The sequence below is a fragment of the Xiphophorus maculatus genome, chromosome 16 (genome assembly GCF_002775205.1).
Source record: "Xiphophorus maculatus strain JP 163 A chromosome 16, X_maculatus-5.0-male, whole genome shotgun sequence".
NCBI classification, from domain to species: domain Eukaryota; kingdom Metazoa; phylum Chordata; class Actinopteri; order Cyprinodontiformes; family Poeciliidae; genus Xiphophorus; species Xiphophorus maculatus.
Genome location: NC_036458.1, coordinates 23797733 through 23823979, shown reverse-complemented (window position 1 = coordinate 23823979; position 26247 = coordinate 23797733). Strand labels below are relative to the sequence as shown.

The following is a 26247-nucleotide window of genomic DNA, read 5'->3' as shown; positions in this document are numbered from 1 at the left end:
AAGACTGAAACAAAAAGACAGGACTTCCACCATGATACGTGTCCCGCTGACTCTTTATACTAACTCCGTCCGGAATCACTAAAAGGTAACTTGAATTTGTCACAATGTAAAGCAAGGACCTGTCCTCGAATGGAAACACTAACACTTTTACAGTGCCTATAAAAATGTACAACTCCAATGGATGTTTTACCCTTTTAGTTGCTTTTACAAATTACCAACAAAATTTGGCATTCACAAAAAGTTTAATGTCAACGTAAAAACCTGTTTAGAAAAAATGACAAAAAAAACATTTAACATAAAATATGTTGCTGCATAAATTTTCAGCCCCTTTAAAGTGACTGACTTGCTTTTCCTCAAATTTTTTTCTCAAGGAGAAGCAACACCGAGTCATGACATTAAAACGTCACTCTTCAGAAATGAAAGTAATATTTAGCCGAAGTGACCCCTGAGCTGCTGTGGAGAAAAATCTGTTTCTTTCTGAAGACTTAAGTTCGTGTGTTTCTTCTCAACAACAGACTGATACTGGTGAGTACAGCAGAAATCTGATTTGCTTTTTTTGTAGACTGGAAGGTGGTAGAAAAATTCAGGTTTGTGGGAAAACTGCAACCCTGAGGAAGTTTAAATGATTTGTTGTAATGGAAGTTTTCCCTGGTCTGTCCTCAGAGTTCAGGCATGTCGACTGGCAGCAACCTGCAGTCTAAAGATCAGTTTCTTTGCTCCATCTGTCTGGATGTGTTCACTGATCCAGTCACCACAGCATGTGGACACAACTTCTGCAAGACCTGCATCACTCAGCACTGGGATGGAAATGTTCCCTATAAGTGTCCTCTGTGCAACGAGAACTTCGCCTCCAGACCTCAGCTGAGAGTCAACACTTTGTTCTCTGAGATGTGAAGTCAGCAGCAGCAGCAGCTCAGAGCAACAAGTTGCCAAACAAGGAGAGGTTCCCTGTGATGTCTGCACTGGACCCAAACCGAAGGCCCTGAAGTCCTGCTCCAGGTGAGTCTCACCTGACTGCTCCACGTCTGAAGAAACACCAGCTGATGGAGCCGATGGAGAACCTGGAGGACAGGATGTGTCTGCAGCACGATAAACCTCTGGAGCTGTTCTGTTTTACCGACCAGACATGCGTCTGCTTGCTTTGCCCCATTTTAAACCACAAGGACCACGAGTTTGTTCCTCTGAGAGACGAATCTAAAGAAAAAAAGGAAGAGCTGAAGAAGACGAAGGCTGAAGTTCAGGAGATGATCCAGGAGAGACGACTGAAGATTCAGGAGATCAGAGAGTCGACGAAGATCGGCAAAGATGCTGCAGACAGAGAGAAAACAGAAGGTGTTCAGGTCTTCACAACTCTGATGGAGTCTGCTGAGAGAGGCCTGAAGGAGCTCATCAAGGAGATCCAAGACAAACAGGAAACTACAGAGAAACAGGCTGAAGACTTCATCAGAGATCTGGAACAGGAGATCTCTGAGCTGAGCTGATGAGGAGGAGCTCTGAGGTGAAGCAGCTCTCACAGTCTGAAGACCAACTCCACCTCCTCCAAAGCTTCTCCTCCCTGAAAGCTGCTTCGCCCACCAAGACCTGGGCAGAGGTCAGAGTTCATCTGCCGTCATATGAGGGGACTGTGGTGAGAGCTGTGGCTCAGACTGAGCAGGAAATCAGGGAGAAGAAGCTGCAGAAGCTGACGGAGGCTGAGCTGAAGAGGTTTGTGGTGGATGTGACTCTGGATCCTGACACAGCTCAGCCCTGGCTCATCATTTCTGTAAAAAAATGTAACCATCCATATTTCCTTTCAGCTACAACTACTTTGTGTGGCCTACCACGTAAAGTGTCAATAAACCAGATGAATATTTTTGGTTAGAACCTGCTGAAATAGGAAAAAGATGGTGGTGAAATACTTTGCAGAGGTATTGTTAAGAACCATCTTATTTAATGTTCTGATTCCGTTCCAGTCCTCTGAGAAATCTTTATTTAGTCGAAAACCACTTTTTTTAATGTCACATTTTCCTCTGAACCGAACATCATCAGGCTGCATGACGTGACTAAACGAACTCGCCGCAAACAAAGTTCCGTCAGCCAATAGGAACCTACTACCGTACCCTGGACCAATCAAAGTCAAACTACAGACAACGCGGGTTCACTGTCAGCCAATCACCATGGGTGTGTGGGTGACGTAGTTCCGTCAGCTGTTCTTGTTTTTGCTTCAGTTTATTTTCCTCCGGGCTCTGGATGTTCGACCCAGAGAGCCGCTCCGACACCGAATCTGAGCGTTCATCGCCCGGCGAGAGCCGTCACCCCGGCCCCTGTCCCACACACACCTCTGCCGCTCCACTTTCCCTCTGAGCTGGAGCCGTCCTCCGCCGCAGACATCGAGGGAAGCGGTGAAACGGATCCCGGGCCTCCAGTCCAGTTCGGAGGGGGGGAAGGAGGTCGCTGGGAAGCGGGATGGAGGGCGCGGACGGAGCGGGCGAGCCGGGCCGGCGCCGCCAGTTCGGCTGCGCCTCTTTCAACCAAGACTCCACGTAAGCAAGCGGCTCACGCGAGGATGAGTCATCTGAAGACCCGTCCACGGAAATAGCTGCTTTCAGCTGATGAGTGGCTGAAGTCTGTCCAGAACCAACGAGTTCTGCTCTTTGTGGACGTTAGAACCAGCTGGTAGCTCCGACCCACCTATCCCAGCAGTCCCAGTTACCGAACCAGTTAGTAGTTTATCTGCATTTGAACTGGAAGAGAAGCTGTGGGCCTCAACACTCTGACATCCTCCAGCTCCTTCCATATGTTTGCTGAATTTGTGTTGTTCCCGTCCACAGAATGTACTCAGAACAGGCAAAACATTATGACCACTGACAGATGAGGTGAATCTCTTCTGTTATCTGCCCGTAATGAACAGCTCTCCATTATGATGGTCCCAGCTGTTGGGGGGAACATTTTGTTCTCAGAGCTTTGGTGGAGGCAAGAAAGTGTGACTAGCATCAGGCTGAGATGGACCAGAGCTGCTGCTCAGTATGGGGCTCACTACATGGAGCTGCAATCAGCATCACAATATCAATATGTGCAACATTGCAGTCACAAAGGACAGTATGGCGGCTACATGCTACTTCACTGTCTGATATGGAGCTTAGAGAGCAAATTCAGAAACTCTGGGAATGGTTGGGCTCAGTGATCTGAAGGGAATTAAAGAAAGTTCTTAGAACATGTGGGTTAATAATATAATTTACCGGAATATTCTATAATGTGGCAAATTATTGCGTTTTCCTCAAATCCCACAGCTTTAGCCAATGCCATGTTACAGACTGTGTACGTGTTATAAAAACGTTGTTCCTTTCTGGCTGGGGAGAAAAGGTCTCTGGACTTTAATCCAATGGATTATCTGTGCAGGGGCGGAGCCAGAAAAATATTCATAGGGCAGCTAACAACTGATCAGCCCCAGAGCCACTTTGGATAAATATATTCTGTCAAAGCATACATCACTTCTGCCACCTACTGTTTTGGAGGGGAAGTGCTTATTCCAATGGGACACTCTACTGGTCACTTCTCTCCATGGGACCAACCAAAAGCTTGGCTCCCTGGCTCCGCCCCTTCATATGTGGGATGTTTCTGAGTCTGACCATTGGAAACCTAACCTAACGGCTTCCAGAACCAATACCATCCACTGCATCTTTTGAGTCAAACTTTGATGAATTCAGGCTGTTTTGGCAGCAAAATGGTGGCTCACCAGCCACCACATCATAAGGCTGTTAGTGTATTTACCTGATGTAGACAGAGTGCAGTAATCATGAGTCAGCATTATGAAGCTGCTGCTGCTGTAAGCTGGGCTGGAGTTGATTACCAGCCCAGTTTATGCCAGCTCCCATGAACAGACACATAGAACCCGTTTAACTCCCTTATGTTTGGATCAGATACGGCATTTAGAACTGGAAAGGACCAGATGATGGTTTCTTATGCTCAGTTTGGTAAAACATCAACCCTCATGTTCCAAGGCTAATCTGTGGACAAGGAATATTAAGATGTATAATTAGTATTATATAATATTAACAATCTCATGTTTCTTGAAAGAGCAGTTTGCTCTTAGCTTGCAGGTTCACTTATAGTTATTTAAATAGTCAGATCTTCCTATCATAGTGCAGCAATTCCTCTCTATAAGGTCTGAGCTGTCAAATTATGTACAATCAAGTCTTTTGAGCTTTACATCATGTTATAATGTTATTCTCTCATCAAAAACAAACCCAGAGTGTTGCATGTTTGAGAAATCCTTTAATCTCCATGGCAACCATTCAGCTGTGCAAAATGCCTGAATGGTTGCACTCACCTTTCGAGGCGCAGCTCCTCCTCAGGGCTGCAGTTTTCATGCACCGTTCGCCTGTGACTTCCCCACTCTGCTCCTTCAGACTAGCCAGCAGCAATTAGCAAACGCCTGGTGGAACGGCACCTTTGCTGAGCTCATTATAGGAGCTACTTCTCAGAGCAGCGCTGGTAGGAAAGTTGTTAAAGAAATGTTATGATGACATCTTGAAGGTGGGGTTTCAGAAAGAGCAGGAGTTTTGTTTTTGTTTTAAGAGACAGAGGCCCAATTTCAAGGTGTTGTATTTCTTTTAAGTCATATTTGATTTATATGTAGTTACTTAACTGTGTTATAAAATGTCCCTGGAAAACACACCTTTTTCAAAGGAGAAATGATCTAGCGTTATGCACACAGTTCCAGTTAAAATCCTTTTAGAGTTTGATAAGCTACACACGATTGCTTTTGTGATGGTCAGACAGAAAAGCTTGAACCAGTTTGGATGTCTAACTGTGTGTGTTTGCTGTGTGTGTTGCAGGTCACTGGCGTTGGGAACAAGGAGTGGCTACCAGCTTTTCTCTCTGACCTCGGTGGAAAAACTGGACTGCATCCATGAGAGCGGTCAGTAACCCATCCTCAGTTTGGACTAAACTTCTCTCTCTGGTTAACGTTCAGTTTGCTATTTCAAATCAAACAGCTGTGCACTGTGTCCGGTAAAGGCACATCTGTCTGGTTGCTACAGGTCCGTCCGTGCTTGTGTATGCGCTGCTCAATGTGCTAATGGCGGAGAAACAACTTATCTGCCATCATCGGGAGCTATGCTAACTAGCCTTAGCGTTCATATGGCAGGCTGTTTGGTGAGCCACCTGTAGCGTAGCAGAGGTAGGGTATGAGCGGCATGTAAATGAGGATGATTGACAGTGCTAAGACTCTCCTCCTGGCTCTGATTGGTTGCTGCTGACTGTGTATTTCTGCAGTTGTACTGGGAGGACTGAGAGAAGGCAGAGGAGCTCGGTTCTTTTAACAGATGATCTGCTTTATATGACACTGTCATGACAAAATGACAAATGTAACAAATATGTAAAAAACATATTTTTTTAATAAAAACTACATACTGCAGCTTTAAACTTAAGATCCAGCCTCCATAATGGCAAGCCAAGTCATCCATGATGATCAAGCTATAAATCCATGTTTCTGTCACCAAATGATTCCTCAGTGCATTGCTACAGATATCATTTAATACACTTTTTAAAACTAAAGCTACAAAATATTCCTAACGAGGTTATGTCATACATATTTTCACCTAAACCATAAAGTTCTCAGGCTCTAGCCGTCTGGCCGATGGTTTCTTGTTGTGGATGTTATCGCCTCCTCTGGTTACGTCTGATAGATCGTGAAAGAAGATCTCTGCTCTGTGTCGTTTTCCAGCGAACACTCCGGATGTCTACATCATGGAGCGTCTGTTCTCCAGCAGTCTGGTGGTGGTGGTGAGTGCTGCCATGCCGCAGCGGATGAACATCTATCACTTCAAGAAAGGGACGGAGATTTGTAACTACAGCTACCCCAGCAGCATCCTTTCCGTCAAGCTCAACAGACAGGTGACTGGCACCGTTTCAGCTCCCGGTCTCTGTCAGTGGAAGACGGAGCGCATGTGTTTAAAATAACTCAAAAAAAGTCAAAGTGTCGGTTGATTCTTTTATACACTAAAAATATTGGGAATTCTTAGCTTTGATGCATTTAATGAACAAGAAAAAGAACATTTAGAGTTGGGTACGTTCTTTACCCAACGTATTATTTTAATTAAAATTTCACTGCTTTCATTTCTAGTAAGCCGTGTAACCTCTCCTGTGTTTTTTAGCTTTTGTTTAATATCCTCTAGCTCTATTTTGTTACTTATTGTAACCGGAGGGCATGTGAAGAGCAAATGCTCTGGGATGTGATTGATGTGAAAGTTTATGTTCAAGAACTTTATAATGCAGTCTTGAGCCTAAAGAACAATAAGGATGGTGGTATGGATGAGGTTTCTGCAGATCACTTAAGATTCTCCAGCTCCCTTTGCTTGCTTTGTGTTTCACTGGAGTTTTAGCTGTTAGTGCCTATTATAACATAAAGCTGGCAAGATAAACAAGGACAGTTATCAGTCCGTGGCTTTAGCCAGTGTGCTATCCAAGGTCCTGGAGAGGATTATTCAATAAGATAGAACATTTTCTCCTTACTCCTGATAACCATGTTTACTTTAAATCAAATCATGTCTCAGATATGTGTTTTAGATTTGTATAATTTGTACAATTCCATCCATGCATCCATTTTCTGTACACCCTTGTCCCTGGTGGGGTCAGGATGGGTGCAGGTGCCTATCTCCAGCGAACGTTTTGGGCGAGAGGCGTTACAACCTGGACAGGTCGTCAGTCTGTCCCAGATTTGTACAATTCCACAACGTTGATGTGTTTTACTGATGCTCCAAAGACTTTTGATTGACAGGGTTAGTCATAAAAAGTCATTTTATAAGTTATACAATAGAGGGACTAGACCTGAACATCAGGCTGCTGGTCCAGTCAGAACTTCTGACTAACTGAGCATGGTGAGATAAACCCAGGGAGGCCAAGAAGAAGAAGAAGAAGAAGAGATGCAATAAAAATCTTAAATGTGATTGAGATGCAAACCAGAGTGGGTCAAACGGTTTTCCTCAGAGCTGCAGGCGGCCTGGCAAAGAAAACCTTATGCACAAAGTCCTACAATGAGGAAAATAAAAGTCTTGTTCTTGGAAAGTAGAATATTTCTGCATAATATACAAAATAATCAACACTTCAGAGACTTACATAATCCTGGATTACTTTGTTATACTAGCATATTAAAATGAGTGTTTGTCTTTATAAGCAAATGATTTCCACGGCTTGAGACCGGCTGTGTGCAGACTGTTCATCTGCTTATCACATTGTTGGAAGTATCTCTAAAGGACAAAACTGACGTCACGAACCGGCAGGAGGCAGATAAGGAGCTTCAGTGTCTCTGCAGACAAATGAACCGTAACTCCACATTTCCTCGTGATCTTATCGAGAGCCGTTTCCTCCCCCCACAGCTGCGTGTGGCGGCGCTGTGGTTCCTGTGGGATTTTTCATCAGATGTAGTCGTTCTAACTGCAACCGTCCCGTTTCTAGACTCGGATGTTTTTTGGGGGTTTTTAAGAGAACAAACAGCATCATGGAGACAACACAGCAGATTCCCCAATCTGAGAATCTGTGGAAAAACGTCAAATGTGTTCACAGATCATACTCTCAGTAGTTGTTAATGATTGTTTGGAGAGGGTCCTAAAAACAATAAATCCTGTCGCTAGGCCTCCCAAACAGAAGCAACGTCTGAATATCAGATCATTCAGAAGATGTGATTGTTGCTCTTGTTGTGTCCCACACAGACTGTTTACCAGCTGGAAAATAATATGTGAATATTTATGATGCCTTTTTTTATTGTCTCTCACTTCTGTGGGTGAAAGAGGACAGAGTTCGTGTTCTTGGTGGGAACTTTTGGCTCCCAGTGGACAGAAACGTAATCTCTGGAATGTAGAGACGCTCTCCCTCTGGTTTTTCTGGAAATGTTCTGACTGGGAGCAACAGGCTGCAGATACCTGAGCCTCTCCTCGGGGACGTTCACTGATGTTCTTGGACGTGTCTTACAGAGGCTGGTGGTGTTCCTCGAGGAGTCCATTTATGTCCACAACATTAAAGACATGAAACTTCTCAAGACTCTGCTCGACACTCCGTCCAACCCCTCAGGTACGGGGAGAGCATTTCTAATATTTGAATTCCTTCTTTAGACTTTATCCTTCCCCAACTTGGCAGAAAGGAGTTCACAGAAAATAAACTGAAAATTACTCTCCACATCTCCGCTCATTAGAATTTTAATCTGATTTACCTTTGGACTTTTATTTACATTTTGAAGCGTAAACTTTATCAGCTTTTCAGCACTGTGTGAAATGAAACGATGTTTGGAAATGTCCTGACCTCCTGCAGGTCTCTGCGCTCTGTCCACCAATCAGTCCAGCTCCTACCTGGCGTATCCTGGCAGCGTCACGTCTGGGGACATCGTTGTACATGACACCAACAGTTTGGTAAGAGCCATGTCAGCGTAGAACCTACGCAAAATGTAGTGCTCAGGGATTCACTAAACATTTAGCAATCATAGCTGGATTTGTGATTGATTTCTGATCTCCAGTTTTTGTAAAGAGCTGAAATGAACAATATTCAGGTCATTTTCTTTTGTAGCCTTTCTGCCATCAGGAGTCATAATTATTTGAGCGAAGAATTGGTGTAAAACTTGAACTCTTTCATGATTATCAGTGAGACATTTCAACCTGGCCTTAACATCTACCATCAAGCATCCAGCTAGTGCTGTTAGTGGGGTTAGCATGTTTCGCTCCAACTCATCTTGAGTTCCCTCTGTGCTTAGATACGTGTTTGTCTGCAACAGTTTACTGAGTGATGTTTGTCCTGTGACCTGATGCCTTTTGTCCCGCAGCTGCTCCTCCTGGAGCCGACAGTGTAAATCTAGCAGAGCGTTCCTGTTACTGTAAGATAACAGACAGCAGGAAACCAAAACAGGCCCTGCAAGTCCATTCCTGGAAAGTACAACAGAGAGGTTTTCTGAAGGCTCACACACCTCCTCTGTTCGCTGGACGTTATTCTGAACAGCCACAAAGAAGCTACGATAATCGTGATTGAGTGGAAGCAAATAGGATAATGGAGGTGTTGCTTGGATTGCTGCTGACATTTATTTTATCTGAATGATTGTTGTATTTGTAACAGTTTGTTCTAACTGATTATAAAAGGAAACATACAGTTGCAAAAACAAAACAAATTCTGGACATGGGATGACTGAGAAAATGTTAATTAAAATCATTAAATTAAAGGCTGGATTTTTCGAAACAATTTCGGCGTAAAATTCTGATGCTACATTATACAGCAGCTTTATTTTCAGGGTTTTCTTAAAACTTTTTGTTCCTGAGACGTAACGGCCGGTTTCATTTCAGAGCACAGTGGCCACCATCCCGGCCCATGACAGTCCGCTGGCAGCGCTCGCCTTCAACGCCTCAGCCACTAAACTCGCCAGCGCCTCAGTGAAGGTGAGACTAATCACACTAGCACCACATTCAGCTCTTTGAGGTAGACGGTGGAGGTTTGTACTCATCCTGAGCGTGGAGGGAGCGCACCTCTACACCCATTTAACAATAAGCCCTTGTTGTCATTGTGACCTCATCACCTTTCATGGTTACCACCATCTTCTGACGTTTCGAAACTTTCCTCATCTGACATTCTCCATTTTCAGAACAGCAAAAGCTTTAAAAAACTGGAACAAAAAAACAAACAAAGAAACCCCAAAGACCAGAATGTGAATCCAAATCCCAGTGGAATACAGCAGAACCCTGCCAAATATTGTAGCGAAGCAGGTGCAGTTTTCATATTGCCAAAATATATGGTAGAGATGATGAATGTTTCTGCTTTTCTGCACCCTTATTGAAACATTAGCTAACATTGTGTTTAAAAAAAAGAAATGAAAATGACCAGCTTAGCGTCTGTCTGTCTGTCTGCAGGGGACTGTGATCCGGGTCTTCTCTGTTCCTGAAGGCGAGCGTCTATTTGAGTTCCGCAGAGGCATGAAGAGGTCAGCGCTGTTACACATCATTTAAGATGCACATAGTGCTAAAATCATTTCCTTATGCTGCTGAATGAACAAGAAAGCCTTATGATGACCAGCAACAATCCAGCTCCAGAGCAAAGTACTGAGTGGAGGATGATAAACAGAACTGCTGAGAAAAGATGATGATGATGCCGATGATGATGACGATGATGATGATGATGAAGATGAAGATAGACACCATTAATGTTCAATGGTGATTTTGTATGAACACAGATGTTCTGGTCCCGGCAGCAGTTACTCAGGGTCTGTGCTAGAATTAGTGTCCAATTTGACATCATGTTTAATTCTAAGAAGAATTAGAATTCATTCTTTTTCGTTTTCTGTGAAAGTATGATTGATGCTTTCAGCACTGTTTAATACTTTAGTTCAGTAGTTTATTAGGTGGATATCTAGAACAAAGTGATCATTATAAACCAGGACAGACTAAAGTGTTTTTCCACAAAAAAGAGATGTGATATTAATGTTCAATGGTGATTTTAATTAGAATTAATTCTTCTCAGAAGAATAATTAAGTGGAAATACATGACCTTCCACGTTTAAGATCTGATAGGTGTCTTGAACCACCTTGTATTTGGGTTCGTTTCGGAAAGCATGAGCCCAGGCTTGGATCAGGGAAAGAATCTTGTTGAATCATGTTTAATTCTAAGAAGAATTAAACATGCTGCTCACTTCTACAACTAAGAAGTTGGATATTCCTTCTTTTTATTTAACAAATCAGGTTTTGAGTTTGGTGAACAATGTGAACTATCTGGGTCAGATTCTGAGGAGTGATCTCTGCGATGATGATGACACAAAGTGACAGTGTTGTATGTTGTAATGTGTTGGTACATAAATGACTCATGTGTCCAGTTGAGGTTAAAATGTCCTGTTTTGAACTTACTGCACCTGGTTTCATTTGGCTCCTCTGTGCTGTAACCATAGTAACGCTATGGTTAGTAAACTGGAAGTAGCCAATCAGGACGCTTTTGGAATCCTCCTCAGATTTCCAACACAAAAATGTTTGTCAGGAGCAACAACCAACTTTTCATGCTTTGCTGAGGAACTTCATGTATAAATTTCTGTGCTGCTTGACTTAATAAGAGCTGCAGCTGCAACATGTAGCGATATTAGATATACTCCTAGCTTTGTTAAATACTGGAATAATTGTCTGTTTTGTGATGGATGTGGGGGTTTTTTATACTTGAAGATTTGTTTTATTTTATTTTTTTTAAATCTAAATTGTATGAACTACTTGTCTCAAAATATAAAAGATTTTCATTAGGTAAAAGTGTTTGGCCTACATAACGACAGCACTGAACACAACATCCCCAGCATGAAACACGGTGGAGTCAGAATCATACTGTGGGGAGGCTTTTCTCTACAGGAAGACACAAACTGTTTCAGGCTGCAGCAGAGCTTTGCTCTCCAGCAGGCCAGCAACCCAAACATCTGCGTTCTCGTGGTACTTTGTTGACGCGAAGCTTTTATTGCCCCCTGACCACTGATGTCCAATCATCTGGTGTCAGATGACACATGTGGGCTGAGACACCAGACAGCTTAGGATATTGGGAACCTCATAATGCTCAGCCAGTAAATCCATAAAACAAGTTAATCATCCACTTTTTTAAGAAGATGTTTTGGAATTTATTGATCAATACATTGACAGGAAATGGGGGGGAGAGAGAAGGGGAAGACGTGCAGTGACTGACCAGAGACTGGGAATCTTACCTGGGAGTTTTCCCTCCCTAACAGCTGCTCCCCCAGCGCTCCGTTAATCATCCATTTTGTCTGCAGGTATGTCAACATAAGCTCCTTATCCTTCAGTTCGGATGCCCAGTTCCTCTGTGCCTCCAGCAACACAGAGACTGTTCACATCTTTAAACTGGAACAACTGGGACCAAGGTGAGCCTCCAGAGAGACTAAACAGACTAAATACTGGGAAACTGTTAGCTTCCACAATGTAGCCCAGATTTACAAATGAACATTTGTCTCTGTCTGTGAGCTTTAGTCGTACCCATCATTCAGTTTAGATTATTTACGCAGCACAATGCAAGACAAGCAGCTGCAGTTCATATGTGGTGCTATAAAAGCCATTTCTGTTCAAATGCAATTCATTCCAATATCCACCAATAACAAAGACACATTCAGTTCCAATTTTATGCACTTCAGACCTCATTAGAATGCCATTCACTTAGCTTAGCTGATCGCACAGCAGAAAAAAAATGTTATGTGAGGACGCCAACAGATTCAGCAGGAAAAACTGAACATGTAGAAACAGCAGAGAGAAAAGGCTTCCTGTTCAGAAAACAGACAACAAACCAAAAAATAATATAGCTCTGGAAAAAATAGAGACCACTTAAAATGACTAGTTTCTCTGATTTTACTCTTTATACGTACAAATCTATATATGTTTGAGTAAAATCAACATTGTTCTTTTATTTTATAAACAAAAGTTGAGTATTTATTTGCAGAAAATGAGAAATGGTCAAAATAATCAAATAACAGTATGATTTTTTAGGACACAATGTGTGTAGTATGATATATTTACTCTTTAATGTATTTATTCAAAAGAAAACAAACACAGTGGATATGTTACAAGACCTCTAGCTGTCGTCCTTCTCTCTCTCTCCAGTGCGGAGGACGAGGCGGCTACCTGGACAGCCTACATGGGGAAGATGTTCTCTGCAGCCAGCAGCTACCTCCCTGCTCCGGTTTCTGGCATGATGAGCCAGGACCGGGCTTTCGCTACCGTTCACCTCCTCTCATCTGGTCAGAGGAACGTTTGCACCTTAGTCACGTAAGCTACTCTCTCTTCCTCACCGTCTCTAACACAACCGTGTTTGTGAGCGCCAAAGACATGCGTAGATATTCTGACTGGCGTGTCATAAGCTACACGACGGCCATATTTCAGACCAGTTTATAATTCGTGAAACAATGTTTTCTGCAAGAAGTGAACAATCATTAGTACTTAGCTTCCGCTGCTCCTTTTGTGTGGGGTCTTGGATGGAAAGTGATGGTGATGTTTCAGGATCCAGGGGCTCCTGCGGCTGCTGGTGGCCACCGCCGACGGCCAGCTCTTCATCTATAACGTGGATCCACAGGATGGAGGCGAGTGCCAGTTAGCTTACAAACACAGGTGAGGCTGATAGAAAAATCCATCCGACTACATACACCACACTCTGATGACATTAATGTGTAGTTACTTCCTTCTTGTGATGGTTTCCTCCTTTGTGTGTGTGTGTGTGTGTGTGTGTGTGTTTTAGGCTCGTTGGTGTTGATGATGAAACGCACAGTGGAGAGATGAAGTCAGAGGGGGGGCAGCTCACACAGGAAACACACTCCTCTCCATCTTATGCAGAAACTGCTGCCTTACCAGCTTCTGGTCATGCTACTGCAACCCTCACTGGTTAGTGGTAACCAACTGTACTAGTTAAGGACCATTGCCTACCTCAGCTTTAAACCTTGTAGTATGTAACTCTTACAAAATGATGTTTTTCCATATTTGTTGAAACTGTCACCATATTGTTACAGTTTATGAGACAGATAATCTGTGAACAGCTCCATCTCCTCCACCTCTTCCCTGAGCTATACATGTGCCGACCAAAAACCAGCCAATCAGAGCCAGGGGGCGTGTCTTAGCTCACTAGTTGCCACATTAGTAATGCTTTCCTTGCTAATCGCTATCTGTTGACGTCGTAATCATTTTGTCTTTGATGTCAACTAGTAAAACAGTCTTCCAGTAACAGCTCTCACACATGACCTCATCTGATATGAATAATTTATGACGGTTTAGGAAGATTGGACGAATGCTGCCAGCTGTTCTCATGTCTGCCTTTGTTATGGTCCTGAAGTAAAAGTCAGACTAAACGTCTGGTGGTTTCTGGACAAAGCCTTATAGAAACTGGAGATTAGAAATTGGCTCCAAAAGTCCAACCGGTGCGTCTTCAATCCAGCGTTTTACTTTCTTTGCGGCAATTGGAAAACTGCTCAGGAGTCGGAAGTGTTGTGCAGAAACGGTTTCTTTGATATTTCTTGCAATGACCGGAGTTCATGGAGAGAGTCTAAAGCTGAGCAGAAGGCATTGCACACAGTCTGCAGAGATGATGAGTCTGAATCACAAATCAGCTTCTTTACAGAAATCTGTCTAATATTTTTGACCTCTATTGGCTAAAAGCTCTGAGATCTCTTCCTTCCTTTCCCACACCCACGTTTGTTTAAGTGGTTGGAGATTTGGGATCATATTCTCTGGACAATGGTTTGTTTTTGGAAGAAAAAAAAGCTCAATCTGTTGTTTATGCATGCAGTATCGCTCTCATTGCCATGATTATCATCATATCACATGGCAGCAAGTAACACAAGTAGCATCAGAGGTCATGTGAGCAGGAAGCCTCTGTTTGAGTCTCCCAAGAAACCCAGAATAAAAAGAATCAATAGTAAATACTAAGGTGATCCTTCACACCATCCTCTATAGACAGATTTAAAATATATATATACATTTTTTACTCTCTGAAATCCGGCAGTGCTGATTACTTGAAGAGGAAAGATGAATTGTTGTTATACCTGCCCTGGTATGGCAAAAAGTAATAAAGAACAAACTGACGTATTGAAATAAAGATACAACAATAAATGCAGGTTTTCTTATTTTTTGATGAAATGATATGCACTAAATATCCACAAAAGAATCAGAAATGTATTTTAGATCTTTGTTTTTGTCGTTAATGCGCTTTTTCAGAATCTGCTTCATGTGCCAACGTTGTGTATCCAAACAAGAGATTTGACTTTAGTTTTGGTTTGGAGACATTAGATATAAATATATAAACCTTAGAGGAAATGAATTATTCTTTTAGTATTTTCTACAAATATGAACGTCCCATAGAAGATCCTCCCACTTTTTTGCAAAAAATGTTTAGTCTTTGATTAAAACCTAAAAATTGAAATAAAATGATGATTTTCTTTCCCTACATTTTCTGATGTAGATATTTCTCAAAAATTATAAGCAGTCTATTTTTCTGTTTTTTCAAAAGATCTGAAAATGTAAAACAAGTTTTATTTTACCAGGCTGAGGGCCAAACTGTTCTTTCAATTATAAAGATTGCAGACCTAGTCAAAGCCCAGACCTAAATCAAGCTGAAGATCAATGCCCAGACTTGAAACTGATGCTCATGCATGTTCTCCATCCAACCCGACTGAGCTCCAGCTGTTTCAGCTGCTACTCTCAGAAGCCTGCAGCAAAAGGCGGCTTGACATACCAATGAATGCAGCACTTTTCAGATTCTTGTTTACAAAGAACTTTGAGAAACATCATTCTTTTCCATCTCCTTCACCATGATTCATTCCTTTATTTTTGGCCTATCACATAAAATCAAAAATACTAAACCTTGTAATTCATCAAACAGTGAAAGGTGTGAGGGGAATTAATTTGTTTCCAATGTTCTACGAATTCCTCTTCATTTCTAAACTTGTTACAGGAAGAACTTACTTCCTGTCAAAGCAGCCAAGCGGCTTCCAGACACGTGGCCACAACACAAACAGCGGCCATTTTGCGGCGAATGCGGGGCAGTATGATTGTGAGGTCTTAAGTTCTGGGAATCTGGAAAGCGTTAACGATTCCTCTGTCTCCTCCAACCTGCAGGCTACTCTGAAGACGGCGGGGCGAAACAGGGGGACGTGATTCCTGAGCACGAGTTTGCTGTGGGGCCGGTGTGTCTGGACGACGAGAACGAGTTCCCTCCTGTGAGCAACCAGAAGTGCTGACTATCAGCCTTAGACTCTCACTGCAGCAGATTGTAAGAAATATCTAACCTTTACGCAACTTCCTGAAGAGTCCAGAGAAAAACCTTTTAAGAAAAGAGATTTTAATTTCTAGTAACAAAGTAATGACAACTAGTGAGCTAGTCTCTGAAAAGTGCGCCTCGTCACTAGCATCGAATGTTCTCATGCATGCATCATTCTAGTTTCCACTGAACATATTTTATGCGATTATTCATGTATCGGATGTGCAAAGTTCATTCGTGTTTCCTGAAGAGTTCAGAGCCGTGCACATGCAGACAAAACCAACAAGAGTCTGCGTGTTTTTTTTGTAGATCCGTTCTTGCCGCAGCGGGACTGGAGATGGCCAGGGCTGAGTGTGGAGAGGAACTGAGAGAGACGGACAGGCGTCAGCCGGCGAGGTGAACGGAAGAAATCCGTTCTCAGAGTTCCAGCATGAAAAGAGGGAAACACCCGAAGGCCACGCAGCAAGGAAAACAAATCGGAGATGTCATTTCATCTGAGAATGAAAGTGTTTACTCTGGAATACCAGTTGAAAACAAAAGGCCTGGATAGAGTTTGGAATGCTGAATGACCAACACGTCTGACTTTGCTGGAAACATGAGATGCATGCTTGGTAGGAAATATAACCACAACTTTGATTTTATCCTTACTTGTCAAATATACAGATGACATGCATTAGTGTAGCAGAATTAGTTTTGCCTTATCATTTCAGTTTACATATCACGTTTGTATTGTAAATAGTGTTCCGTCTCATCGAATGCATTCAGTGTTTCTGTGTATGCCTGCCGGAGGACCTTCAGACGGCGGATAAGTACTGTATGTTTCGTTGTGCCTCATATTTGTTTTGTAAAAGTAAAATGTATTTTACTAATTGCACAAGACCAAAAAAAAAAAAAGAAGAAACTAAATAATAAACTAATAGATGACTGAAACTATGCAAAGCAAACTAGTTGTCCTGTTTTGTGTTTATAAAACTGAATTCATCAGCTTGTGAATAATTGTGACTTTTAAAAGGAACTTTGTCTCTTTTCCAAATGTTTTCTTTTAAATGGACTTTTATGGATTACCTAAAAACAGTCAATATCTTAGCAGAAAGAGGGACAGATCTGTCACTCCTGGTAAGAACTGTCCCTCATACATTATACAGTAAACTGCATGTTTACTGTATAATGTAAACATGCAGTGATTGGATATTTACATTGTTCACTTTGACATTAAAAGTCTTTTTTGTTGTTTAAAAAAGGGCAATTTTTGTTGATCATGATTGATTTCTAAAAGTAACAAAACGGTAAAATATCAAAAAGTGGGCGAATACTTTTCACAGGCACATTTTTACTTTTAAAGATGCCCCATTTTTAAGAATAAACTAAAAAAAAAAACAGAAGCTGTTTTTCCTCTGGTAGTGCAGGCAGGGGTTGGACATTTGTGACGCGTTTAAACTAATTAGCTTTGCCCAGTCCCTGTTATCTGTAGTGGGGCAAAGTATTGTGCAGACTTTTGATTACAGCGGCACCGGTTCTTTAATTTGTAGTTTCTGGCATGATATGTGCACATAAAGATCAACTATTACTCGTTTGGAAAGAATGGTACCAGGTCATGTTAAACACAACACAAAGACGTCAGTGGAGTCCAGTCAGAATCCACTACCTGTTACTATTTGTCCAACTGGCTATAAACATGTTGCAGACTGGTTCTGGTTTCTGTCTGCGTCGTGTTCTCCAGGGTGTGGCCGAAGTCTCGCCTAATTACAGACATTTCCCCTACGGACGTTTTATAGGATATTCTTCTTCCACACAGAACTTTCCCAGTCAGACCAGACTTGGCACTTTGATTGGTAAGCTGTTTCTATCTGCTGAATCCTCAGTGCTCCAGCAGCTCTAAAGTCCACTGCTTTTATGGCTGACATGTTCTCATTTCTGCTTTGCTGCTTTCAACTGAAAGCTACCAGGTCCTGACACATCCTGCGATGCTTGAGCAACTATTAAACCACAGCCTACAAAGTCAGAGCCGGTGATGAAGTTGCGCAACTTCACACAAATTTGTGGTTGAGGAAGCCATTGTTGTTGGCATCCAACTGGACAGACGGCATGCTGGGATAGAAGGCAAACAGTATCTCTGTTTTTTACTCATTTTTTAAAAATAACATCTGTTCTTCTGCACCGACATACTGCATTGTAAACTTGTCATTGTCTTTTTCATTGTTTAATACACATGGACACTATGTACATTTTTGAAAAATGATAAAACCCATTTGCAAATCTCTTAGCTCATGAGTAATATACGTCCATTTGTAATAACTGCACAATATTTTCTGTTATTGTCTTGTACAGCATATTGTTATTATTATTTCTAATCTTATTTCCTTATATATTGTTTTGCAACATTTAAGGAACTTTTTGTGTGAACCTGATAATCTGTTGCTGCTGCATTTCCTCTTTGCGGGACAATACACACAGGCTGTTTGATTTCTATTCTAAAACCTCCAACATTTTTAGAGTCTGAAAAACAAAGATCTTTGCAGCAGAGGATGAGTGAGAAGAAACCCGACTTTCTGCTGCATACGGAGGCGCTCTCTTCTTTCTTTTGGAGGTGGGCGCCCTGAAAGCCACCTCCACCTCTGGGGTGAATTTTGATACAGTACAATCCGTGCCGGATTTTCACACACAGCTTGACAGAAGAAACGTTTAACATGCAGCACAGAATGAAATCAAATATCTTTGGGGAGTTGGGGATATCTCTGGTGAAGAAGTGAGACTAAAATCGTGCAAATGTTGACTTTGAAAAAAGCAGGTTGGAAGAGGAGATTTAACTGTAACGTTAAGATGTTTTTGCATCTTTCAGCAGCCAGTTTTTTACTGGATTGCATAAGTCTTTTAATCAGACACTGTAGCCTGCTGGACTTTGAACGTGTGTAACTATAGTGACATTGTTGGCAACACATTGATCTGTCTGTCATCCATCAGCCCTTGAATATTTCATGGAACACTTCAGACCATATGAGACAAGTTTTAGATAGACATCACTTGCTTTTGTCACAAACCTACACAAAGCTCCATGGTTTCGGTTTTAAAATGCATTATTTTGCTGGTGAGCATTTTGTGCCACCTGCAAAATCTTAATGATTTTTTTTCACGTTAATAAAGACGTGCTGCGGTGCCCTATTACGATTTGGGGCAGGACCTGGTCCAGCCTTATCTTAGACACACCCCTGCTTCTTTCAGACCAGTATATCAGGCTGGTGAACTTCTGAACATGCCCCAGCAGTGGCACTGTGTGACCTGACAAAAGAGGTAAGTCAACTGCATCAGACATGTGTTAATACCGGATAAATTAGTACAAATATTCATCATCAGCATTAAAATGTGCAAAGTTAAAGTTGGTCATGAAGAAACTTGAGAGAGTGTTTCTATTTATTTCTTTAAAGGTCGGGCACTTACATAATTGTTGCACTCATCTTTTAGGACAAACTCATATTTTAATATTTTTAAAAGATGATGCCACCAGTGACCTGCAGAATGACTTTTATTGGAATAGTGTGTGGCTTTGCTTTAAACCAGTAACCAGAGAGGAAGCATTCTCTAAAAGCATCAGCAAGAAATATCGATACATTTAGATTTATTCAATAGACTGAATTAAGTTCTTAATATTTACAAAAGCACTGATTACAGCAATAAAATCCAAGACATTTTAGATATACCCAACTTCCTTCTGCTGTTCTGAAGTTGATGTACTAAAGCAAACTAAATCAAATGTTTCGGTTTTCTATAGCTGCATTCAAATGTTCCTTTAATAAATTTGTGATATCAGAATCATATTAAACAGAACCCAGACAGACGCAGCAGGCTGAAAGGGAAGTTGTCTCAAACCACCTCCAGACTGGAATAAACCTGTTCATCCCCGCCGCGCTACCAGCTAGGGCTTTGTCGCGCGCGCCACCTGGAGCTGCTGCATTCAAGTTCAATAGCGAAATCGCACAAATTACATTCTTCTACATTATTAAAAAAATCCCAAGTTGGTTCTCGCTTGGACGCAAACATGTGAAACAGCATCCATTTCCCCCTTAGTGTCTGATAAAAGCCCCAGTTAGTCGGTCTTCTTGTAGAGTAAGGCATTATATTTTCATGTTAACGTGAACGCAACATGAGCGGCGGCTCGCGGCACGTTGAAGATGAACGCGCGTGATGGACGCGGCGCCGGCGACCCGCGTGCTCGTGTTTGAATACCGGCTTGAACCGGTAAAGAGCTGCCAAGACAGACAGGACATAACTCTGAAGACAAAGGATGCTGCTGCGGAACAGCGTTAGTAACGGAGGAAGTAGCAGATATATTTAACAAATAGTTTCGGACAAAAAAAAAAAGGAAACAGTGTTAGATGTGCTAATATTTCTTTAAAAAAGCGTAATTGTTTTAATTGCAAGAAAAATAACCATCTACAGAAACCTTAATGATGCCAAAATGACGAACGGATAAGAGAAGCAAATCGTCCAGAGGACCCAGCAGGCTGCCTGTCCTGCGGTCAGCTCTGCTGGTAAGTCTACATGCGAACTGCTGGATGCTGGCTAACTCCGCCAGCAGGTCAGCGGCTGCCACCTTTCCGCTTTATTACAAAGGCAAGTCTTGCGGGAAAAAAATAACTTTCTTAATACTTATTAAATCTAACATTTATTGTCTTACACGCGAACGTCTCGTTTTCTTTCATTTATAAGTTAATTAAAACTCATGTAACAGCGGCTGAACTCAATGTGTTGCTGAGCTCTTCCTGTTCTGCAGCGAGAGACAGTAAGACTGTAGCCGGAGGCTGAGCTGAGCCTCCTGCAGCAGCGACTGAGAAACCCCTGACATCACTCCGTCTTCCGCCTCTGCACTGCGGACAACCCAAACACATCACCGGCCCTTTTCACCACACACACAGAAAAAAGCCACTAATCCGGTTTAAATGTAAGAAGAATCCTTTAAAACCAAATCCCACGCGGAGGCCCTGTAAAAACACTCCATTTAAGATCAAAATGTTTTGTAAAGTTATATGAGTAATGTATAGGAATCGGTGAAATAGAAAGTGATTTGATATGTTAAAGAAGTGAAAAGGTAAATCGCATGATAATGTTCACAACATGGTCGCCTGCTTGTGTTGATCAGAAAGCCTGCTGGTGGCAGACGGCCAGGTTCTGGTTCTGCTGGAGGTTTCTTCCTGTTAAAAGGGAAGTTTTTTCCCCTCCACTGTTGCAACATGTTCATGCGGGAGGAGAGCAGGCTGCAAGGCATCGACTCGATGCAATCTGCTGGCTTTTTTTTTTTACACAGAAAACCAATAGAAAAATGAACAGGAACAATTTGTCGAAGACAAAGACTGCCAAACCCCACAGAACCCATCTCAGTGATTTTGTTGTGTGTGTTTCTCTCTTGTAGCCATGGAGACTCCCAGAGTACCTGGTTGCTTGGGTCCAAATGTTTACCCGGCGGTGCCGGACGGAGGCTGGGGCTGGGCCGTGGCCGTGGCCTTCTTCATGGTGGAGGTCAACACGTATGGCGTCCTCAAGACCCTCGGAGTGTTCCTCCAGGACCTCATGGAGGAGTTCCAGGAGAGCAACAGCCGTGTCTCCTGGGTCATCTCCATCTCCGCGTTCATCTTCGCCTTCACAGGTTGGTCTCCATGGTGACTCAGAGCTTCCTGTACCCTGCTGGTGTTTCTGTTTTGGGGACCAAGGCATGGAATGGTTGCATGTGGAAGAACAAAGAGCCGAGAACGGGTCAGAGAATCTGGATCAGGACTGAAATGATTAATCGGATTAATTGTGATCAATGGATTATTGAAATAATTGCCAACTAATTTAGTAATTGATTAATTATTTGCATTTGGAAATTATCTGTATATAGACTCTAAAAAGTCAATTTGCTGAAAGGACAAGATAGACAGAGTAATAATTAGTAATAAACTTTAGAGAAAAATATACATTTTGCATTAAAGATAAAAAACAAACCTTTGTCTGTAAATCTGTTCTACCAAGAACAGTTCTAGCTTCACCTGGTTCACATTCGGTAAAATAAATCTCTTTTGCTGTCCAACTATTAATCAGTCAATCCAAACATACACTGTATCGATTTTAGTCACGCAGCAGGGCCTGAGCTTTTCACATTACATACACATTATAAGTGTATTTTTAGCTGCAGATGCACGCTTTGCTACAAATAATCAAATGTACACTTTACTGTGTTTCAACCCCACCCTCAGCCCCTCTGGCTTCGTTGCTCAGCAACCGCTTCGGCTACCGTCCAGTGGTCATGATGGGAGGCTTCCTCATGAGTCTGGGGATGATCTGCTCCGCCTTCACCAGCAGCATCAACCAGATGTACGTCACTATCGGCATCATCTCAGGTAATCTATCTATCTAATTATCTATCTATACATATATATATATATATATATATATATATATATATATATATATGTATATGTATAGATGTATGTATATAATCATGTGTTTAAAGGGACTTCTAGCAGTGTTGTGAATCTTTCGGTGTCTAGTGATTTGATTCCATTCAGAAATGATTTTCCATACAGAAACCAAACTGTTCAGAGATTTTGTTTAAATTATGCGAAAACATTTATTCAAAACTATTCTATAAGTTTTGAATATAGAATAGTTCAAAACTAATACATAAACTGATGTATTAAATTTCATCAGTTTATATTTAAACTGCAACATAAATGACCGGTATTAGCATAGCTTAGCTGCCTGGCCTTTTCTTAAATAAAAAATATCAAAGAATTATTCTAAACACCTGCGGTGGCCCAGTGGATGTGCAGGACGACATGCATTACAGTCATAAATTGGAGTGGCAAACGTGGACAATTTGAACACATCATAAAATCCCTTTTTGATTATTTTGAATCAATTCAGAATTGCCAGGACTAGGAATTGCAATTCTGTATAGAATGGATTTTTTTTCTTCACCTCCACTGGACCCGTCTGTTCCTTCCAGAACCTTCTGGTGACCCAGAGGTTCAGAACCTCTGAAACACGACACAGTGACGTCCCTCTCCCCACCGTAGATTTCTAGGGGTGACCCACAGAGATGCCTGAAGAGAAAGAACTAAAAGTGAAACCTCTGTGATATTTGGACCAAAGGGCCTGTGATCCTCACTGCTAGCTCTCCCTCCATGTTTTCCACGTCTTCCTGTGCAGAGGAACGTAGCTAACGTTCCCACTCCTTCTTCTCTCTCCCCTTGTCTCTTGTTTTGTCTTTACATGCATTTTGTCTTTCAGCAGTGTCTGTAGCAAACCTGTCTCACCTCGAGCAGCCTGCCAGCTCTGACAAAGGAGTGACCTGCCAGCTTGACCCTTTGACCCACCCCTCTCCTCCCATGCAGGCCAGTGGCTGTCATGTCCCCTGTTTCTTTTCTGTTCTCTTCAGGGTTTGGCTTCTGCCTCTCCTTCCTCCCCACGGTCACCATCCTAGCCCAGTACTTCTCCAGGCGGCGAGCCCTCGTCACGTCCATCGCTTCCTCTGGAGAATCCTTCGCCATATTTGCTTTTGCACCCGGTGAGTTTTTACTCTTTCTGCCCGTTGGAGATATGGATGTACCGATCCAATTTTTTACTTCTGATAACAATATCTGAGGTTTTGCTTCAGCTAAGCCTCAGCTCTTATTAATGACATCACCATGTCTCCACAGCATTCAGCAGACTGAAGCAGGCCATCGGGTGGCGCTGCTGCCTCGTGGTCCTCGGTGTCATGCAGGCGTCTGTAGTTGTCTTCGGCGTCCTCCTGCGTCCAATCAGCATCGAGCCAGAGCCGGTGAAGGAGGACAGCGACTCGGACTCGATGTCAAACTCGGACTCTGAGTCGGCCTCTCTGAAGCAGCAGAGCGCTTATGAGCTGGAGAACGAACAGACCCGGACCTCGCTGAGCTCGGCCATGTCTAGAGGCTCCGGGGACTCGGGCGTGACGTCCCTGTCCTCCTCCGACCAGGACCTGAGGGACAATGCTGAGGAGGTCTCACTGCCGCCCAGCCTGGTCCAGGAGGCCCCGGAGGGAGGGGCCGGGGCTGGGAGCCCCCCCAGGCTGCTGGACTTCTCCATGCTGAAGGACGCAGCCTTCCTGTGGTACTGTCTGTTCGGCCTGCTGGCCACGCTGGGCTTTTTTGCTCCGCAGCTCTACATCATCGAGCTGAGCAAGAGCCGGGGCGTGGCCCCCAGCGTGGCCCCCAGCATGCTGTCTGTGATGGCTGTGGCTGAAATCGTGGGGCGCTTCTCCATCGGGGTGGTGATGAACAGGGTGGGCTGCAAGAAGACCCGCGTCCTGCTGGGCTGTGTGGTCGCCATGGCGATGGTTCTGCTGGCCTTCGCCGTGGTGTGGGAGTTCTGGGGCCTGGCAGTGTGCTGCGCGCTCTACGGCTTCTTCATGGGCACCGTGGGCTCCACCCACATCCCACTGCTGGCCGAGGACGAGGTGGTGGGCATCGGCCGGATGCCTGCCTGTGTCGGGGTCTACGTCTTCATCCAGAGCTTCGCCGGCCTGGCCGGACCGCCGCTGGGAGGTAAGGTCAGCGCGTCCACCGTTAACCAGTCCCTCCAGTAGAAACCAGTATTACTAATTCATTCACACTTACAATATTCAACAGTCATCACAACTTTTCCCAATCACTTTAGTGTTGACTATATTTCCTTCTTTTTCGACCAATCACTGCAACCCAGGTGAATTTTGACCAATCCCATTAGTCCCCTTCTAATGCATCTTCCTGGTGGTTCTTTTTAATTTATTACTCAAATTTGCTGTTTTTGAAGAAATCATTTTTTTTTCTGTTTTTCCCCCCAATACACTTCTTGGATTTATAGTGATGTCAGCATACCCAACAACCACCATCTTGTTTTCCAGCTTTTGTTTATTTTAACTTCAACTTTTTTGTAAGTCCATGTTACAGTAAAAATAAAGCTTTAAGATGTTGCTACTTTGACCACAGCTTTTTGAAAAAGTCATTTTAGGTCACATCTGTCAGACATAAACATCACAACCTCCTGGAGGGACTGGTTTGTAAAAGTGTGTACATCCTAATGGTGCGTTCACACTGGTGTGTCAGGTGCGTCTGGTTTACATTCACAGTCTATATGGAGGCACGTTTCAAGCATCTAGTGTGGCGCGATTTGAAATGTGAGCGTTTGATGCGTCCGACAAATAGGCCAGCAACAGAAAACAACAGCTGGAGCGATTCTGACATGTCTGGTGCTCCTCCACATAGACTTTGAATGTAAACCAGCGTTGTGGTGTCAAGCGCTTGATGGTGTTTGGTGTGAACACACCATCAATTGTCTGCATTCAAAGTGAACACGCATCGAACTTGAAGCGTTGGACGGGTTCGGTGTGAACGTACCATAACATCTGACTCCACTTTACCCTCCAGGTGTGCTGGTGGACGTGACCAAGAACTATGGAGCAGCCTTTTACTCATGTGCTGCAGGAATGGGGCTCAGCGCCGTCTGCCTGGCTCTGGTGGGCGTGGCCAAGTCCGGCGTGTGCCACAGAACAAGCGGGAGCGAGAACAAAGAAGAAGAAGAGCAGGTCTCTCAGGACAGTAAACCTTTAGACTTTCTGGAGGTGGACTTGATGGAGACCAGTCTGGTCGAACAGGCTGAGGTCGTCTGAGGCCGACCACAGCTGGAGAACATCTGGAGAACATCTGGTAGGAACCAACAAACAGGATCCAGATGGGAGCTACTGCTGATCTAATCTCAGGTGTAACAAGCTCCTCCCTCACCAGATGTTCCTCCAGATGTTTCCAGGTCGTGGGTTATACAGCACCAAAGATACTCTTTGCTCCCAGCAGTAACCAGTACTGAGGGGAACTGGAGTCTGTTGTCATAGGAACACTGATTCTGGTTCTGCTGGTTGGGGTGTACATTTTATGCATTTGATAAGTAAATGAAATGCAATCCTAAATAATCCAGCATGATGACATCTGTTAGAGGCACTTTCAGCTGAAGGAGTCCAGATGGAGCTGACACTACCGACTCTGAAGCCGTTCTCATGTCCAACACACATCCTTCTAATATTTCTCATGATTGTAACGAGAGCAATACGACAGCAGAGACTGAGTCTTCAGAGGAGATTATGAATCCTAACCACAACTGTCCTGTAGAGCTCCAACCATCAGAGGTGTTGGTGTCTCTTTGTGACAGCACACATCTCACCATGTGGATCCTGATCCGGTGGATCCGGCTGGATGTGGAGCAGCTCCAAGTCTCTGCTGCAGCCTCAGAAACACTCCACTTCAACATTAGCTCAGTCATTATTTAAACTGTTTAGAAGGTGTGAAGTTTTTTATAGCTTTTTTTAAATAATTGTTTTGTCAACATTTTAATTAGGTGCTAGTCAGTTTACATCCTGTGAAGTGCTGAACCACTTCCACTCTTTTTAAAAAAAATAAACACTGATAAACCGTAACTTGTGGTGTCTGGAAATGAGATTTCAGTTATTGCCTGATGCTCCGTGATGCTCTGGTGTAAGGTGAGCCTTCAGCACCACAGACA

General features: G+C 43.1%; 3 protein-coding genes across 6 annotated transcripts; all 3 read left to right on the top strand.

Moving 5' to 3' along the window:
* Window positions 1–255: 255 nt before the first annotated feature.
* Window positions 256–1861, top strand: LOC102233090 (tripartite motif-containing protein 47). Its single transcript, XM_023349255.1, is given in 4 exon segments — window positions 256–899; window positions 901–999; window positions 1001–1472; window positions 1475–1861. Coding segments are annotated over 4 exon segments (1185 nt in total). The 5' UTR covers window positions 256–672.
* A 25-nt stretch (window positions 1862–1886) lies between these two features.
* LOC102232828 (WD repeat domain phosphoinositide-interacting protein 1-like) lies at window positions 1887–16667 on the top strand. Of its 2 annotated transcripts, none has more exons than XM_014472670.2 (13): window positions 1887–2522; window positions 4818–4900; window positions 5708–5877; window positions 7953–8049; window positions 8287–8384; window positions 9303–9395; window positions 9864–9934; window positions 11744–11851; window positions 12582–12746; window positions 12978–13085; window positions 13213–13355; window positions 15582–15735; window positions 16033–16667. In XM_014472670.2, exons 1-12 carry the CDS (start codon window positions 2446–2448, stop codon window positions 15701–15703), a joined length of 1335 nt encoding a protein of 444 aa, XP_014328156.2. In that variant the 5' UTR covers window positions 1887–2445; the 3' UTR covers window positions 15704–15735; window positions 16033–16667. The 2 variants fall into 2 exon arrangements, with proteins under 2 accessions (XP_014328156.2, XP_005809520.1); XM_005809463.3 differs by having other exon boundaries at window positions 1909–2522; window positions 15582–15682.
* Window positions 16668–18946: 2279 nt separating this feature from the next.
* Window positions 18947–26186, top strand: LOC102222657 (monocarboxylate transporter 7-like). 3 transcript variants are annotated; one of them, XM_023349612.1, is made up of 6 exons: window positions 18947–19011; window positions 21128–21361; window positions 21951–22094; window positions 23135–23263; window positions 23397–24260; window positions 25122–26185. In XM_023349612.1, exons 2-6 carry the CDS (start codon window positions 21130–21132, stop codon window positions 25361–25363), a joined length of 1611 nt encoding a protein of 536 aa, XP_023205380.1. In that variant the 5' UTR covers window positions 18947–19011; window positions 21128–21129; the 3' UTR covers window positions 25364–26185. The 3 variants fall into 3 exon arrangements, with proteins under 3 accessions (XP_023205380.1, XP_023205379.1, XP_023205378.1); XM_023349611.1 differs by lacking the exon at window positions 18947–19011 and adding an exon at window positions 19932–20249; XM_023349610.1 differs by lacking the exon at window positions 18947–19011 and adding an exon at window positions 20254–20331 and having other exon boundaries at window positions 25122–26186.
* Window positions 26187–26247: the final 61 nt, after the last annotated feature.

Bases quoted from the DNA above. Each gene is read 5' to 3' on its own strand.
- LOC102232828 (XM_005809463.3), top strand. From the start codon at position 2,446: ATGGAGGGCGCGGACGGAGCGGGCGAGCCGGGCCGGCGCCGCCAGTTC. The intron at 12,747-12,977 runs GTAAGCTACTCT...GTGATGTTTCAG, and splicing joins AACGTTTGCACCTTAGTCAC to GATCCAGGGGCTCCTGCGGC. The intron at 13,356-15,581 runs GTTAGTGGTAAC...TCCAACCTGCAG, and splicing joins TGCTACTGCAACCCTCACTG to GCTACTCTGAAGACGGCGGG.
- LOC102222657 (XM_023349610.1), top strand. From the start codon at position 20,274: ATGCTGGCTAACTCCGCCAGCAGGTCAGCGGCTGCCACCTTTCCGCTT. The intron at 20,332-21,127 runs GCAAGTCTTGCG...TCTCTCTTGTAG, and splicing joins CTTTCCGCTTTATTACAAAG to CCATGGAGACTCCCAGAGTA. The intron at 22,095-23,134 runs GTAATCTATCTA...TGTTCTCTTCAG, and splicing joins CACTATCGGCATCATCTCAG to GGTTTGGCTTCTGCCTCTCC.